Source organism: Idiotropiscis lumnitzeri, chromosome 4 (assembly GCF_059441095.1).
Source record: "Idiotropiscis lumnitzeri isolate Australia: NSW breed Sydney's pygmy pipehorse chromosome 4, RoL_Ilum_1.0, whole genome shotgun sequence".
Taxonomy (NCBI): domain Eukaryota; kingdom Metazoa; phylum Chordata; class Actinopteri; order Syngnathiformes; family Syngnathidae; genus Idiotropiscis; species Idiotropiscis lumnitzeri.
The window spans coordinates 15493904-15511311 of NC_142394.1; the positions used below are offsets into that span (position 1 = coordinate 15493904).

General features: G+C 39.7%; 1 protein-coding gene across 5 annotated transcripts in view; it reads right to left on the reverse strand.

Annotated features, from left to right (window-relative positions):
- The window catches only part of atp8a1 (ATPase phospholipid transporting 8A1), a 96343-nt gene that overhangs the window by 25413 nt on the left and 53522 nt on the right, over nucleotides 1–17408 (reverse strand). For all 5 annotated transcript variants that reach the window (XM_088295009.1, XM_088295007.1, XM_088295011.1 and 2 more), the window contains 4 exons: nucleotides 16074–16138; nucleotides 9970–10142; nucleotides 7352–7535; nucleotides 4596–4706 (listed from right to left, as the gene is read on the reverse strand). In XM_088295009.1, the coding sequence (XP_088151135.1) occupies nucleotides 4596–4706; nucleotides 7352–7535; nucleotides 9970–10142; nucleotides 16074–16138 (533 nt within the window). The remainder of the gene's footprint in view (nucleotides 1–4595; nucleotides 4707–7351; nucleotides 7536–9969; nucleotides 10143–16073; nucleotides 16139–17408) is intronic.

The following is a 17408-nucleotide window of genomic DNA, read 5'->3' on the forward strand; positions in this document are numbered from 1 at the left end:
ACTGATACGTAAGACAGATTTAAACACTGTAGCGTATACTCAAACCAAAATGTTCCACCAAGCCGTATCATTTCTTCCAAAAAAGGACCAGTCCTTTTTTTTTTTTTGTGTCCTCACTTTTTCATGTCCTTGTTATAAATGGACAATTATAAAGATGAAAAAGCCAATGCACCCAATTGTAGCCACCATAATTTTCAACACAAGCATCTCTTCTAGGAAATCTCTGTACTAACAGGCAGGTTGCTGGAACAACGACAAGCAAGGTGCACAACTTTGAATTCAGACTTGCCTTTTATTAAAAAAAATAAATAAATAAATAAATAAACATAAAAAACTAACAATTACAACTTGGAAATCTACGAGAGCAGGGATTTACTGTATATTTAGAGAGCATTGCTGGGGTTTATGAGTACATGAAGCCCCCAAGAGCCAGGAGGCAGGTTGCCACCAAGCAGTGGTAACAAGGAGAAGCTAGCAAGCAGGTCAAACTGCTGAATTAATTACAGCTCTGCTCAATGTGAGGCTCGAGCCTGTTTATTGTTGTGCAAGTTAAAAAAGGCTCCCATTCACAGCAAGCAGTAACTGCTTCTCATGTGAGTGTTTTGGCCCGGTCTTCTGGGTCCCCAATATGTCCCCTCTGCCTGTCTCTCTTGAGGGACAGATGCATTGATTTGCTCATTAAGGGGAAGAACCGGCCAGGATTTCTCTTCTCCTTTTCTTCTGGTCATTGAGGGCCACTCAGCGGAGGGGTGTGGCTGACCTCTCCCCCCCAGTGCACATGTTGAAAAACAGCCATGCAGGCTATTAGAGGACTCTTTGCATATTTAGTAGCGGATGAAAAATCATTGATTGCACAGCTCTGGAAGACTCGTTGAGAAGTTTTTGGAAGGGGTTGACATTTGTCCCTTACAATGCGGGCCCTGATACTCTTGGGCTTACTACTACAGAATTGCTAATAGAATTCATGCACAAAGGCACCATTGAGGACATGAAGAAGTAGCTGATAAATATTCCGCAAATATGTGGCGTCGCATGCGACCGGCGGCGTTTTGCAATGCGGAGCACGGCCTTGTGAATACGCTTTCATGTAACGGCCTCATAAATGCCACTTGTCCATCAGCGGGCTCTGTGGCACTGCGGCCAAGTGTCAATCAAACATGAGTGGCCTGCAGGATTGGCTACTTGAATGACGTTGCTATGGTTCCCTTTCGCAGGGGTCTCTTAGTTTGAATGTGACTGAACGCAGTCCCCTTTTCACCGCACTTCTTTAGTTAACTGTCGTTTGGGATGAAAGTGGGAATTCTGCTCGAGGAATCACTTTAAGTAAAATATGTGCATGATTACAACCAGGAAGATCACCATGAATTGATGGAAAACAGAACTGATTGGAAACAGTAGAACTGTAACAAATAGATCGTATTTCCCGCTAATAGATGTCATGTCCAATACATTACCAGACGTGTCATCCGTTTAAAACAAATAAACACCTCATAAAAAAGAAACTTTCAAGTTCATCTTTTGGAACGCACCGTGAATGCAATTGAAAGTCACCTCCTGTGTTAACCGGCCGCAAATAGTCGGTGGGTGTCATCCATTTAAGACAACTGAAGGCCTCCCTCAGGTAAAACTCTCTCAAATAGACACAAAAATTTATACTAATTAATTACAGAATATGAGTTAATAGATTCTATTTCCACGCATGAACTCTGCTGCGAACAAAAAAGAGCAGCGACTCCTGGGGCATGTAAAGAGATTCTTGTGTGTGGAGTTGTACCCCATGTTGTAAATGACGCAGTGCACATAGCATCTTCAATTGCAAATAACAATTTTCGTGCTTTCGTGTTTACGTTCTACTTAAAAGACCTTTTTTGTAGCCAGGTCGGCCTTTATTCTCGTCATTTCCTTACATTTCCCCTTAACTCATTCACTACCAGATAAGTCTTTAGCCATCAATGGAAGTAAATGAGTTAATACATATTTTACATCTTTTTTTTTTTTTTTGTGGTGACATAACACCTAAACTTCCCCTCTGGGGATCATGAAGAATTATTTTATACACAGTAGTATCGGATACATGAGGAGACACAAATTGGAGACTTGGTGTATAAATCTTTAAGAGAACCAAAGATGTGACAAGGTAAAAAAAAAATGGCTTAAGCGTGTATGCCTCAATGCTCCCAATATAGGGTTAAAAAAAACAAAAAAAAACTTTGAGTTTCACCAGTCTAAAATGTAGCCTGGGAGCGACGGGCAGAACATGCCAGGACAAAGCTAAACCTATTAAAGCGACACATTGATGCTCGGGTCTTAGATTTCAAGGTCTGACAAAGTCTCTTATTATTTGCTTGAAACCCCTGAAGAAGCAGCGCACGGCAAGAGTGTGAAGTTCTTTTCAACAGCGAGCAACAAACGCAGCCCGAGAAAGACGACGCAGGAGGGCGCCGTCAACGCAAACGACCCTCAACGTGGTTTTGAAAGACGAGGAGCTGCAGTATGACTTCGAGAAGAACACACAAACAATGTTGAGAGGAATTTCTGACCACGATTCGATTGTGGTCTGAGGTCTCTCGGAGTGTTGTGGTTCATTTACAGCGGCAGGCCAACTGTAAAAGGAGAAAACCATACAAAGGAGGGGAGTTGGGGGTCCACCAGTGGATGTTTGAAATGCATCGAGAGTCGTGGCAGTTATTTCAGAATACATTTAGAGCATGTGGGAAAACATTTACCCGGATTACGTGCGATTAAAAGACGGAATGCAAACTTCAGCCGCAGAACAAATAGTTAAAAAAAAAACAAAGGAACTGTCACTTATGTTAAATATGGAAGACCAGCTGAACTGGAGTGCCACGCAATGCTAAACTCAATAGTTTCAAAACATTTGTTAAGGATGAACACTTTTGAAAAAAAATATATATATAATTGCTATTTATTTCCTCAATATGACGATTATGATTTCATATGTAATTATTTTTTTCAAGGTCCTCTCACCATGTATTTTCTAACAAACACAGGCAACAAAATCATCTCTAATCTCTATACAGTTAACAATATCCATTTTATTATTGATGAATGTTTTGGTCTCATGGCTTATGCGTAGTCAAAAATAAAGGCAAATGAACTATTAATTAATATGAAAGATATTAACTTTCATTTATCTACTTCAATGAGAGTTAACTTCCAAAACTCTTTGACTTTGGCAGTGATAACTTTCCAAAATTCTCAGAGGCAAGTGGGGGGTAAACATAAATTTGTAAATAATAAATCAGATTACAACAATTATGCAAAAAAAAATTTCATTATTCATGAAGCAATGGTATGTAAACGTGTAGGCTGTAATTCTTAAGCAATGAACTTATAAATAAATGATACATTCTACTACATTGCGATTTTAATTTGATTAATTTGCAGCCCAATTTTCTTTTGTAACCGAATAAGAAGGTGCAGTGAAACGTTTCAGTCAGTGTTATAAAAATCCCCGAAAGATGGAACACACAAATGCTTCAAACATTTGTGCTACTGCTCCGTCCTATTTTCCTTGATAAATTTAGCATGGCCCTCTGAAGACTTTCTACCACTTGTCAAGGGGTGCAGATCAAAACATGGTTGCGCCGCGGCTGATATGACGCACTTAACGTATCTCGATTCTCGCGTGTAGCTTTGAACTTGTAATCAGTGTGAGGTCTGCTGTGTGTCACAAGTCATCCGCGACATTCACATTCATCTTAAGTGATATGAGGAAAGAGAGCTGAACAACGCTAACTTGGCGAACCTTCACGGTGGTCCAGCGACTAAAAAAAAAAGAGAAAGAAACAGCTTTATAATGTCTCCGCAATCTACTGTCAATCTTCCATGTATTTTTCCTCTCATGCCTTGTGGAGTTCAAATGACTGTTCACGCAGCGAAATTGAAATGCCATTTTTTAGATGAGCTCTATCGGACGGGCGTCTTTGAGGAAGATTGCCGTTTTCCTCTCGTCGTTTGTTTTCCGTCCAGCTGTGTTGAAACTGGCTGCATGCGATGCTCGTCAGCAGCAGCGTAAACACGCAAGGTTTACATATGGCATTGGGTTGGGAGTCGTCACAACTTCAGCCTAAAGTGTTTATAGTAGGGCAATACCATCTTCAAATAAAAACTCTGTAAAAAACAAACAAATGTATTTTCAATTCAAATGGATTTTTATTCATTTTTTTGCTCGCCACGCTCCTTTTGGGAATTTCTCTCCAGATACAAAGCAAGCTTTTCCCCCCCGAAAATTCCCCCCCCCCGAAAGTTATGTATAAATATATATCGAGAAAAATTTTGTACGAGGGGATGCACTGCGACCTGTGACATCCGACCAATCTCAAGGAACGCTCCGAATGTACGAGACCGGTCGTCCTAAATGACAAGACATTAAATTATGACTTAGACTGAATTATTTCATCTAGATTTCCATTATTTCTCAGGAAACATTGACTTAAAGTCCATTTGACCTTGGCAGAGGTCTGCACAGTACTTCTAGTTTTTGATTTATTTGATGCTGCCAACACATATGCCACAATTCAAGCATGTAGCACGTTCCATTTGTTTTCAGCATGTTCCTAAAAGCTACTTACCTCTATGATGTAAAGGACGATGTTTTTGTAGAAGCAGTACAGGATACATTTGGCTACACGGTTGTAATTCCAAGCTCCATGGACCAGCAGAAGATTCTTCAAGTATTTGAACTGCGATGGAGGGGGGGAAAAAGTGAAGGTGTTTGCTTTGTGTATATAGTACAGAAAGTATCAAATGGTTCCTAAGCCACAATAGGAATGTCCAGGATGAAACATCAGGAATTTGTCATGTCCTACCAGGGAGATGGGAGAATAATAGCCGTCAAAAAAAAAAAAAAAAAAAAAAAAAAACACCATGTGGGTATTCAAAAGTTCAGTGTAGCCGTTACATGACTTTGGAATGATCCTGCTATGAGCACGCCTGTGGTGAGTGTAAAATTACAGTGTAATTTCTGGCTGATAAGTGTGATTATACTGGAATATGGCTCAGCGGACAGCCTGAAACAAATTACAAAGTTTACATTATGTCCTTGCGCTGTCCGAAAATGGCAGTGAAAAGAAAGAAGAATTAAAGTCATGAAACATTAAATAAAACAGTTAAATCTACAAATGGTCATACTCCAATGATCCATTATTTTCAAGTCAAGTTTCGCTGGCATTGCAATGGTGACCCTGGATCAACATTGACCAGCCAGGACACCACTTTAGTCAGAATGTGCACTTCCAATTCACCAAATCGCCAATGGCACAGCATGTGGGGAGGTTAATACTGTACTATATTTGCCATTCTCTCCACGCTGACGAAGGGCCAATCTAGACATTCAAAATCGTCCCGTGGGAAGCTCCATAAAAATCTCTGGCTTTGAAGAAGACATGTCTGTATGCAATTTGAAGAATGCCACAATTCACCATGTTGCCAGTGACGATATGATTGCTTACAGTCTAATTGCGACATCACTTTTACACGAGTTTGCTGATATTGAAAAAAAAAAAAGTGTTCCTGACGTTTCCATGGAGGTCCTGAAGTATAATAGCATCATTATATCTTTGCCAATAATAATTCTGCTGACCACTTATTTACCACTTACTACATATTTATTGCTCTTTATTTGAATTTGATCAATGAGTCAACTTTAGGGGGATTTTTTTTTGGACAAAGACAGCTAACTAACTAACAAATAAATAAATAAATAAATGATTTTTTTTTCCATGTTACTCTTGATTGTGAACTCAAGAAAAGTCTCATGGTGAATCTCACAGTCTAAAATAACTGTCACAATTATCGGAGGAGCCTGAGAGACAAATACAAACCTTTATTTTCAACATTTTGTTTCAAACATGTTCTTCTATAAGTTAAGTTGTGTTCAATTGTACAATCGCTCCTATGGACAATTTCGAGAAGCATGTTTCTGTAATGTGGGACTATGAAGTCGGAGTACCTGGGAAAACTCTGTAATAGCACGTACGCTTCACACAGTAACGTTGGAGCCAAGATTTCAACTCCGACCCTCAAAACTGTGAGGTACACATACAAACCACTTGCTGCCTATTTTTATGTAAATAATAAAAGACAGTTGACGTTTCACTTCCATAGATATAAAATTAAACTAATCATCAATGACAGCTTGACCATGTATACTTTATTTAGATTTTGAACAGCTTCCCAGGTTGGATTTCACTTTTCCAGTCTGCCAATTATAGCTAACATACAGCAGTGCCAATACAGAGAAAACATCAGCGAAAAAAAGGACGCTGGAAGTGTAATTTAATTTGCAATGTGGATTATAAGAGGCCACCTGTCTTTGACACACATAAACCTTGAACATGTAATGCGGACTGAAGTGGGGAACAAACTCACCCCTCTTGAATAGTAATTGCACACTCAAGGACAGAGCACGCACTGTGCTGTACGCAACTATTGCTTTCCCATGCTCTCCCTCGCTGCGTCGGCAATAGAAAAATGTTGCATTGAATGGTGTTCTGAGTATAAACACAGCAGTGTTTTTGTTGCTCTCGGGTATCGCATGTCGACAGACAACCCTACTTGGAAAGTACAGTACGTGTTTACACTGTGAATTTTGCCGGAGTCGGTTTGTGATCTAGTTGTGCGAGGAGTTGGGTGACGTTTGCATGCTTGTTTTACAGGTGTCACCACTTCACTGTATAAGCTGATGCCCGAGCAGACAAGAGAGCTTTTGTTGGCCGCAAAACCATCGCCAATACTAACAGCAGACCTGACAGTTGCAATATCGAAGAAAGTTGACAAGCTATTTCTATTTACGTATTTGTATTTGTAGGCGAAATGTTTTTAGGCTTTGAAGTATTATTTATTTTAAAAGTGTTTGTTCAAATTCATGGGTTGTATTTTGCCCATGGGCCATAAATTGCCCTCTCCATGCCTCAGAACCACAAAAACATCCACCCAACCCTATTCCAAAAAGCTCGTCCTAATTAAGATCACAGGTGAGCTGGAGTCCATCCAAGTTGGCTCTAGACAAGAGATGGGGTACACCCTGAACTGGTGGCCAACCAATCAAAGGGCCCATGATGACAAACAACCATCCACACTCACATTCACACAACAATTTCGATACCCGGAATGGATCCCCCAAGGATTCTACCCAGTTTATGGTACCGTAATACTGTATAGATGTAAAGAATTGTTCAACAAATAAATCAGGTCAATGCAAATGAAGATGTTGGCTCAACTACATTTCGAAGGATATTGAAAAATTTGAAAAAAAAAATCTGAACTTGATTAAAAGAAGAGATGAGAAAGTACTCTTTTCATTTTGAATCAGCAGCGTCCCGCTCACCTGAGCAATGGAGTAGTCCGAAGAGTTGGCGGCCTGCAAGCCCTCGTTGCCCGAAATTCCCACACCTACGTGCGCCGTCTGAATCATCCCGACGTCGTTGGCGCCGTCGCCGATAGCCAGCGTGATCACCTTTACCTGTTTCTTAACCATCTCCACCACCTCTGACTTCTGCAGAGGAGACACTCTGAAAAAGAAGGACAAGAATGCTATTGATTTTGAATGAAGCACTTTGTAAAGATGCAAAATCGGGCATTGCGATTCGTCTCAGGATTGATAAATCACAAGACACAAGCTAAATTGATCTATTTGCGTATACCTCGCTCAGAAGGCAAAAAAATGAACCGCATGGCAATTTAGTGTTTTGCAGTCACAATCATAGTTGCGGCCAGTTAGAAGATTAGCTTCCTTTAAAAAAAAATTAAATAATGGAAAAACAAATATGCCATAGTAGTACACCTATCAATCTAAAATTTTTTACATCATGTTTATTCTGTAATGCAATACAAGGTGAAAAGTCAGCTATTTCCACCAATGCACTGTGATGCAACAAACCAAAATTTTTGCCAGTTGTTTGTCCTTGGGTGACTTTGTGAAACAATTTGTTCCTGTTTTTCGACACTTGGCATTAAACTAAAGTAAAATCGTTCTTGAAAGATTGCTTGTTTACATCTAGCGTTTACTGTGCTGAGAGAATATTTCCATCTCATTGCAGCAAGTATGCTGTCGTAGAATTACAAGATTCTCCCATGAGTGAACGGCCTTCGTGATTTCCCGCCAAAAGTCCACGTTAGTCCCCGAATGCTTGTAAATATGATGTGGCCCTTCAGAAGTTTTTATGTTTCATATTTCAGCATGCCGTCTCAAACTGTGGTGGGCTTGTAATGGGGCCAGGGTGACCTCCTCTGCTGCTCCACCAGAGCCTGATTGTTAAATATACAGCTGTACAACCTCCATCCATTTCCTCGTGGATATTTTTTACTGTGCTCCGAGGAGCTTTTAACACTGTACATGTTTTTATGCATTCAGCTCCTCTCCAAGCATTTTTTTCTGTGACCATGCTTCGTGTTACTTTGTGTGTTCTTTTGAATAACGGTGCCAAAATGTCAGATCTCTGAGATACAGATGTTTATATTTATGTAGCACTCACTTTCCAAAGAGTTTTCTGACCATCAAAATCAAATAGTCCATATTAAATGTAATTTCTGAGGTGTTATTTTAAAACGTTGAATGGACCCGAGGTTGAAAAATATGGTCAATCTGTCGTTATACAAGATGGATGTGAGACTTTAGCATATCGGAAGATTAGCTTGTTGTTTTGTTTGTTCTTTTTTAATGTATTCAAATGAGATGGACTGTCATGGTCACACAGAAGGCCAGCACTCATTTCAACCTTAAGGTATCTCACGAGTGCTCAGTTAGGCAAATGTCAAAAGATGCGTCTTTTGCTTTTTCTTGGTTTGTGGCTTTTTTATGACCCTTTTTTCACAACAAGGAGCAGTCTTAATATGGACTGTTAGGAGAAGAATGGATTTATATGTGTTTAGGGGCGTGTCTGCTGCATGCACCATATGCGCGGATCAACACAATAGTGGAGTGTCTGAATTTGGCAGCTTGAAAAGAAATAAAAACACTTAATGCTTCAACCATCAATGTGCTTTCATTTATCTTCTTGATAAAATGTGACATGCTTCGGTCAGAGTACACTCAGACAACTGTGTGTATGATGTCCACAATTTGAACCTGGAACAGATTATTTCAATACATTATTTCCCATGGGAGGAACTGTTTCAAACTTGAAAAAAATGGAGGTCAACCCCAAACGGTTCAACTGGACTATTTCACCATCAGTACAAGACAAAATGAGACCATCATTATGAGTGGCTCAGATCGGTACAGCCCACTATTAGCCAGTGTTAATGACACAAGAAAATTGTTTTTATGATCTCACTGCATATTCACCTCGTTTCTTTTGCACTACAGATTCTAAATTCACCCGTGACTGAATAAACCCGTGAAGCCAGTGCTGTAAAATGAGGTGAAAATATTTATGGTGAACAGAAAAGGGCACTTCTGCATTAAGGCAAAAGAAGTTTTAAAACACAACATTAATAAGAAATGTCTGATGTCAGCGAGAATGTGCACCTATAATTAACATAATAAGTCATAATCTATTGAAATCTGTTGCTATCTTTACGTTGACTTTCATAATCTTTACGCAGGAAAATCCAATGGAATCTCCATTCCGTGATGGTTTACTTCCAAGTTGTCTGAAATCCAAAACAACTTTTCCCGTGGGAAATAATGTAAATCATCAACGTAAAAAGAAATTAATTTGGGCTTATTGGCAAGCATCTCTGGTCATTTTCATGCTAGTCAGCAACCACTGTTGCTTTTAGCTACATGCTATTTACAATAGAATCTCCCGAGGAAAATACCTTTTGCTATACAATGCATATTTAATCAATTAAACTGCTTATATTGTCCTATACCCGATGTCAAAATAAGAACCCATTTGTGGTATTATCTTCACAATCACACGTTTCCGAGTTGTCGTCTGTGGCGGCATCATAAATATCCAAAGAAAAAGCAAACCGAGTACTTAGGAGGAAGCATTTCACCTGCAACAGATGACGGCCTTGCAGGACAGGGCGAGGTCCAGGAAGTACTGTCGCACTCCAAACGTGAGCGCATATTTGAGCGTCTTCCCATCAATGATGAGAGCAAAGTCATTTTCCTTGTAGAGGGCATCTCCCAACATTCCGCAGTGGTGGCTCAGGGTCTCCCTTGTTCTCTGCCAGAAGGGAAAACATTGGATGGACTTGGTGATTACAGCAGTGAAATGTCCACAATCTGTATTATTTCTTTCTTGATGGATTCTCAATCAAGCTCTTTTAATTGTTTGTTTAATGGGTTTCACCCAGTAAATCACGTTGGTATGAAATGTGTCCGTCTCATTTGCAGACAGATGTTAATAGCACAACCCAGTAATAGAAATTGTTAACAGATGCCAAAGTACTGTAATATTATTATAAGAATGTCATACCTAATGGTGGCTACATTATAACTGGTACAGATAAAAGGCTTTTCAGGTTTATCTAGTAAATTGCCGTGTGTAGATGGAGAAAAGAAACACATGTACAAATAATATGTACGATATTTCGTGATTAATAAAATGCTAGGATCAAACAGAGGAATGTGAATGATTACAATCTTTTTTTTTTTTTTGGTCTTAGCCACATTTCAAACTTTATCCAAAGACACAATTCTGGGGAAAGAGGGTAAAATATTGTTTCTGCTTATTGTAATGTTTTCTTTAACTTGCAATCCAAAAGGATGAAAAGCAGAGAAAATTAGATGATGGATGAGCGGACACGGTACGATTCCAACTGCGCTAACCTATGCTGTAATTTACAATCGCGCAAATATTTATTGAAACAACACAAAAGACCTCCACTGTAGTATTTTTAATTTAAGTACAACTCTCTAGACTGCCACCAGGATACATTTGAAGACTTGTTAATTGATGACTGATGCCCCTTTTTTTTTTTTTAAGCATAAAGTGCCACACGAACTGCAATACAGAATATAATGAGTGATGATGATGAGCGATGGTGAACGCGGGACTAACTAAAGGATTTACTGTCCCGACTGGAAGCATATGGGCTGGAGAGCAGGGCTCGTGAGATCACCTCTGTCTTCCACCATCTTCCTCCCAGATGGTGAAGCACTTAGGACATTTTGCTAAAGAGATGAACCTCTAAGGTCGAAAACAATCCGTTCGACTTCTCCCAGAGGAAATAATGGAAATAGAAACAATATGTTCAAGGGGGTCACCGTCATTTAACCGTAAAAAGGAATGATTAAAGTAACGTGAACATTTTTAATTTCCATACAAGTGCTAAATATTGTTGATAAAAAATTATAACATTCGGAATGGGCATTTGACTACATTATCTTTAAACCTAAAGGGGATTTTTTTTAATTTCAAGTCATGGACCCCTGTAAACTACTCATTGACCTCATCTCAACTCTTGTTAATCGTTTGATCCTGATTGAACAAAGGTTTCACAAGATGTCGTGTGTCGATCGTCGTGTGGCGTTTTATGAGACATTCAAGTGTGTTTTTTCCCCGCCCAAAATGTGGGACCCATTCGTTTAACTTTGATGTTACTCAACGGGTGTCTCACAGGATTTGCTTAAGTACGGTTCAAGTGGACATGATGCTATGCATGACGGTGGTTCAACTTTTGGTGATGCTATGTCTTTAAGTGCATATCTAACATTTCAAATTGTCCAACCTTGACATCATTCGATTTTCGATTTTAAACAATGGACAGTTTCTTTTGCCTTGTTGTCCTTTGATGCTCACTGAAATGAGATTTGCTGAATTATTGTCCAACGGCCGTTTAAGCAGCGTTTTACCCATTTGAACTTATGACATTTTTTTTTTTTTAAACATATGCAAAATATATTTGCATGCATAAAATACTGCATGTATTGTAGAGTCTGTGTGGTAAATATAGGATGAGTCTTTAAAAGGCCGGGTGTGGGGTCTTGGGTGTGGTGTTTGGGAGTCTGCATGTGAGTGCCTGGACGTGAGCGGTGGCCGATAGCAGTTCCTACTTGAGGGCGCTCATTTAGTTGATGTTTTTATTGTCCTCCCAGCTTTCAATAAAAGACTGAAAAGTGCATCAGCGATTCAGGCAACTCCTTCTCAACTGTGAGGGCTAAATACTGTAAGTACAGTGGTCCCTTGACTTGTGAGTTCACGAGCAACTGAAACACAGCGGGGAAATACTATAGTGGCCTCATGCAAAGATGACGGACACTAACAGGATCCCGATGGCTGGGTGTGAGGGGTCCGGCCCGTGACAAGGTCCAATATGTCAAATCGGCCATGCAGGACCAGGAGGGAGAGCGCAGCAATGGCTTGGCATAACAAAACTCTGAAACCTTAGCTTAAAGGAAATATTTGGACAACAGGGCTTTGCGTTTCAGCAGATACACAGCGAGAGAAGGAGAGATGATGGATTAACATAGGAGAAAAGAGCGAAAGAGGACACAAACACAGAGCAGCTGCGCACATGTGAACCTTGTGTGTAAAACAGCCCGAAATCAGACATGTCATTTGTTCAACTGGATCTGCATGGGGAACAAAACTTTGTCTACATTGTTATTGCACTAAAGTTCTGCCTCCATTCTGGGTAGAATCCAGTCATCACACATGTTGATGAACGCTCAAGCAGAGCAGCTATTTCCCCCACCATTAAATTACGCTGTGGAGTTCCAACGCTAATTCTACATGTCTCCTTCTAAAGACCTTTTGTTATGGCTATAATGAGCCATTTAGCCGATGTGAATCGCCAGTGTTTGGTTTTGGGAATGGCCATTCAGAGCCTCCCGTAAAGACTGAGCTCCATTGTTGATACAAGACACTCATGATGTGGAATCTGGATGTTTGCAGAGATGTAAAGTCATCAACTGCCTAAGACGGGGGAACCACTCTACAATGGGGTTAATCTTGTTAAAATAGACATGTAGTCAGTCAGCTACAGTGAATGTTGATTTTCAACATTGCAGCACTGTCACTTCTCTAAAGAGGACATTTTGCAGGATTTTGTGCAAAAATTATGCCCCGAAATGAGTAGCACAAAGATTTCTTTTTTTCTGAATCCGCATAAGTATTGCATTATGCCAGTCCAAGTTAAAAGTATAAAAAGTTATGTTTAAAAATAAAAAGGTGGACATATGAAAGCTTTAAGGGAGGTCTCAACATTTTGCATCAACTTGACAAGGAACTTTTGTTTTTCCCTTGATAATTTTATTGGATTTTGTGAATAATGTCACGTAAATAAATAAATAAAAACGTTTTAAAACTCTTGTGTTCTAAAGTAGATAATAGTACAGTTTACGCAACTCAATTGGCTAAATATTTTGGGAACAAATACTTAGCAAAATACAATATGTTTGCCATTTAAGTGGAATATGTTGAGACATTTTTTAACATGACTTGATTTATTGTGTCAAGATGTTGATTTTCTCATTTGTGATGAGATGGAAACAGATTAACATGCCTGATCTCAATATGTGCTACAAAGGTTTTCATAAGAATCTCACAGACCTAGAAATGGCATTTGTATTTTTATAATGACAATAAAAATGATATTCTTTAAATAGACGAGCTCGGACACATTACAAATTGGAATGATCTTAGTGCTTTTTTATAATAATAGCTGTAAAATAATATTCTTTAAATCTAAAATTACGAAATACATTATTACATTACATTTACATTACATTACATTTAAATACATTTTCACATTGTTTTATCAACATGTGGCGCTTTTAAAACATTTGCCAACAGTTAATTTGAATCAGAGATGCTGTTTTGCATTTAAGTATTTTTGATGGTGATTTAAAATAAAATCTAGTTATAATTTTTTTTTTTAAGCACATCAAGTTTTATATTTGACCTGTAAAAGCTTGCGCAATTGGATTCTACCGTGCATTGTAATTTTTTACTCTGACATTTCAGAAATGATTCAACATGTTGCTGAACTTAACTCATAATTCACAAATATTATTATTATTATTATTATTATGAAAACCAGGGCAGATTTGAATTGAGTTCCCCATTAAAAAAAAAAATCAAAGAGAAAAGTTTATTTGCATTTCTGATTAAAAAATAAATAAAAAGTGACCAGTATGTGTCAACAGTGGGTTTGTTGACCAGTGTCATGAATGTTTATTTTATAGTGTATGGGTGAAGGATTACATTCACGTACAAAAAAAAAACTATACAATGCAGTTATAAAAAGTGACTAATATGGATGGGGATTGTGGAACATCTTGTCCAATTTCATACTATATTCTTGTGGGAGCAAGCTACTTGTGATTGAGCATCTGCATTGAAAGTGACCTAATCCTACATTGAATAGCAATGTTTCACTTCAGGAATTTCAGACCAAGCAAGCTGATGCAGCACAGGGGATGTCTAAAATGTTGACAAGCATGTGTAAACCAGCGAGGAGGGAAGATATGCTCCAATTACTCTCTTGTGCAGCACATGGCCGCCGTGAATGAGCAGGCGTTCCGTCTGGCCCATGTGTGTGGTGCGGCGCAGCGCGGACGCTTTCCGCCTTTTTGCGTTGTTAACAAAGTGCCTTACGTAAGCATCTGCTCAACCACAACAGAATGGGAGTTGACATTTCAAAGCGCCGGTCTGCTCGCTTTACGAATCGTCCGACCCCAAATTTTTTACTTCAACTCAATTTATCACGCTTAACGAATGGCTGACAGGATGAAGGGAGTCTGTCATCACCCCTCAACACCCGCGCCCGCCTTCCTTTACACCGCTCTTCTTACAATTTTTTTTCCCCTCTTAACAAACTGAACCAAGCTACGTTTAATCTTCGTCTGTGGCCCTTTTCCAATGCAAAGATTTGCGCTGTGCTGTCTCACAACCGACAGACAAGGCTCTCCTGCCGGGGGTTAACAGACTTCTCTGTGGGGTGTCTTAAACACGTAAAAAGAGATTTAGAATGCGTGCCTGCTGTTGATGGGCTGGTGTGCTCCCTGTCGGCACATTTTCAAACCTTAAGACTTTATTTTCAAACAGAGGACTGGCAAAGACAGCAGACTATCCAGCAACAAAGGAGTAACTGTATTTAATACTAATTAATTACACATTACTCCTTCTTTTGTTGAAATCTGCCCGTTGTAAAAATCAGTGGTCCGGTTTATACAACTCCATAACTTTTGCGGACCGAGTGCTGGCAGCATAGCGTGACGAGCAGGGGGTGGATCGGAGTGGAGGGTGGAGGGGGTTGTTCTCTGCGACGAGCAGGCTTCGTACGTGCTATCGTAACTCATTTTGGTAGCTTGTGCGTTCCTGTGTTTAATATTAGCGGAATGCAAATGAGGATCTTAATATGCGTCTAAAGTGGCCCGCGGACCGGTGGTTGGGGACCACTGGTATAAATGACAAGTGAATACGCAGGTTAATTGTACCTTCTGCTATCAGGTGAAAAAGCATTTATTCGCTTGTCACGATCCTGTACAGAACTGGAATAGATATTGGAAAAAAATATATATTTGTGGCTTAAAAAAAAAAAAGAATTTACAAACTGATTTAGTGGTATTAGATACTTTTCCGCAGCACGCCTGATTTCTCACGGGACACCAGGGTGCTCTTCCAAACGGAAATGTTGCTTTTGCTGTACTTTTTTAAATGTTCACTTTCAATACACTATGAAAAGATCCCAGTTCACGCCAGTGGACAGACAAAATATCAACACACCGGTATGAAACATCAACATTGTTGCTGTTGTTTGAAAAGCAACTTAGCAAGTGCCGTGTATACATGTACCGGATAATCTCCCACAGGTTCCATCTTCACTGCATGTACACGTGCACAAAATATTCAGTACCCCTTTAATTAAGAACAGTAAAGCCGCAATGGCCAATCAAATAAGCATTTGAGTAACTCAAGTTTCAGTAGCTTCTACAAGTCGAAAAAAGATTTAAAATAAAAGTAAACTAAAGTAAAAATGCTTGCGTGACTTGCCATAAAGCTCCAATGTAGTCTCCAGTTTAGGCTTGTGATTCTAGTCAAGTGGATTTTCGTCAGACCCCGATTTTATGATGTATATGGCAGCTCAAACGTTTGGTTGTTTGATTAATCCGTCATATAATTCAGTAACAACAATGAGCAAGTACTTACATCAAGTGTGTCTTCGTTTATCACTAGCATGCCCATGTTCTTAGTCAGTAGTTTGCAGGAATGTCCTATGGAAAAATAAAGAAAAGAAAATGTCATGACAAAATGAAACCCAAGTATTGTACATAAATAGATTGAAATAGACTTCAGCCATTTCAGCTATGACTCAAAATTTGCGGTCAGAAAAATTGCCCCAAAAAAGCACATAATGTTACAACAGAGCAAATGTCACACTTGCAGAATGAAACTTTACCACAATTTTAAGGACACCAAGTATTAGCCGCTCGGAGTCGGTGACTCTGAAAATGACTAATGAGTTTGCTTTAGGAGGGCTTCTCAGCATCCTGCTTTAATAGGGACTCACAACCTACATGACTCTCCAGGGAACCCTCCGAGCTGCTACTGGGACAGACACTTGCGGTCACCAGTCAGGTGGGGGAAATGAACGTGCCGTTGGGGACGCAAACTTAAGTCATCAGTTTATCCCTGTAGCTCTATTAAAGGCAACAATCTAGAACAAGGGGTTTCCATTTAAACGTGGTATGCATCATAAATTTGGCACAAACTTTTGGTCTTCACCAACTCAAGAAGGTAACAACTCTAAGGCAATTCCCACACAGATCTGGCAGGATTAATGCAACATCTTGCCTCAAGCAGTCGAAAAGTGAAAAATAAACTAAAGAATAAAATACTTTTCACCACTTACCCACCTCACAAACACCCACTTGTTCCCCTCGCAAAGGTACCATTGCCATAAGAGTGCATGCATTTATTAGCAAAATGACCAGAAGTTAGAATAAGAATAACAACTTCCCAAAACTAAAAGCGCTCATCAAAATGATGTGTGGCGAAAGATGCTTTAGTCCAGATTGGGATAGTCACGGGCTTTGACTGTTTACGCCTATCCGGCAACAAATTCTCAGTTCTTAAAGAGGGGTTAGCACAAAGCCTTTGTTTACGCATTTGTATGTGGGTGGTATTTTCACTGAGTGAACCCGGGATAAGGCTATGCATGAAAGTCCTGCTTGAGGATATGAGAAAGTTTCCCCTCAAAAGCAAACAGCATTGAAGTGCTGGCACTGGCGGATTGTTTTTCTAAGTGCAAGACGGGCAAATCTGCACAGTTTGGAAAATGCGTGGCAAATGTCTCCTCCATCTCAACACTGATCTCTGGTCTGGCTTTCTTCCTCTCTCTGCGCTTGTCCACCGCTTCCGATTAACATGTTTACCTTCAGCTGATTTGACAGCGGCCGAACGGAGACTGTCACATTCCTCGGCCTGTCATCATCTCAGGCGGAACTAAACAGCGCACCCGCGGGACTTGAGGAATGTGCAATA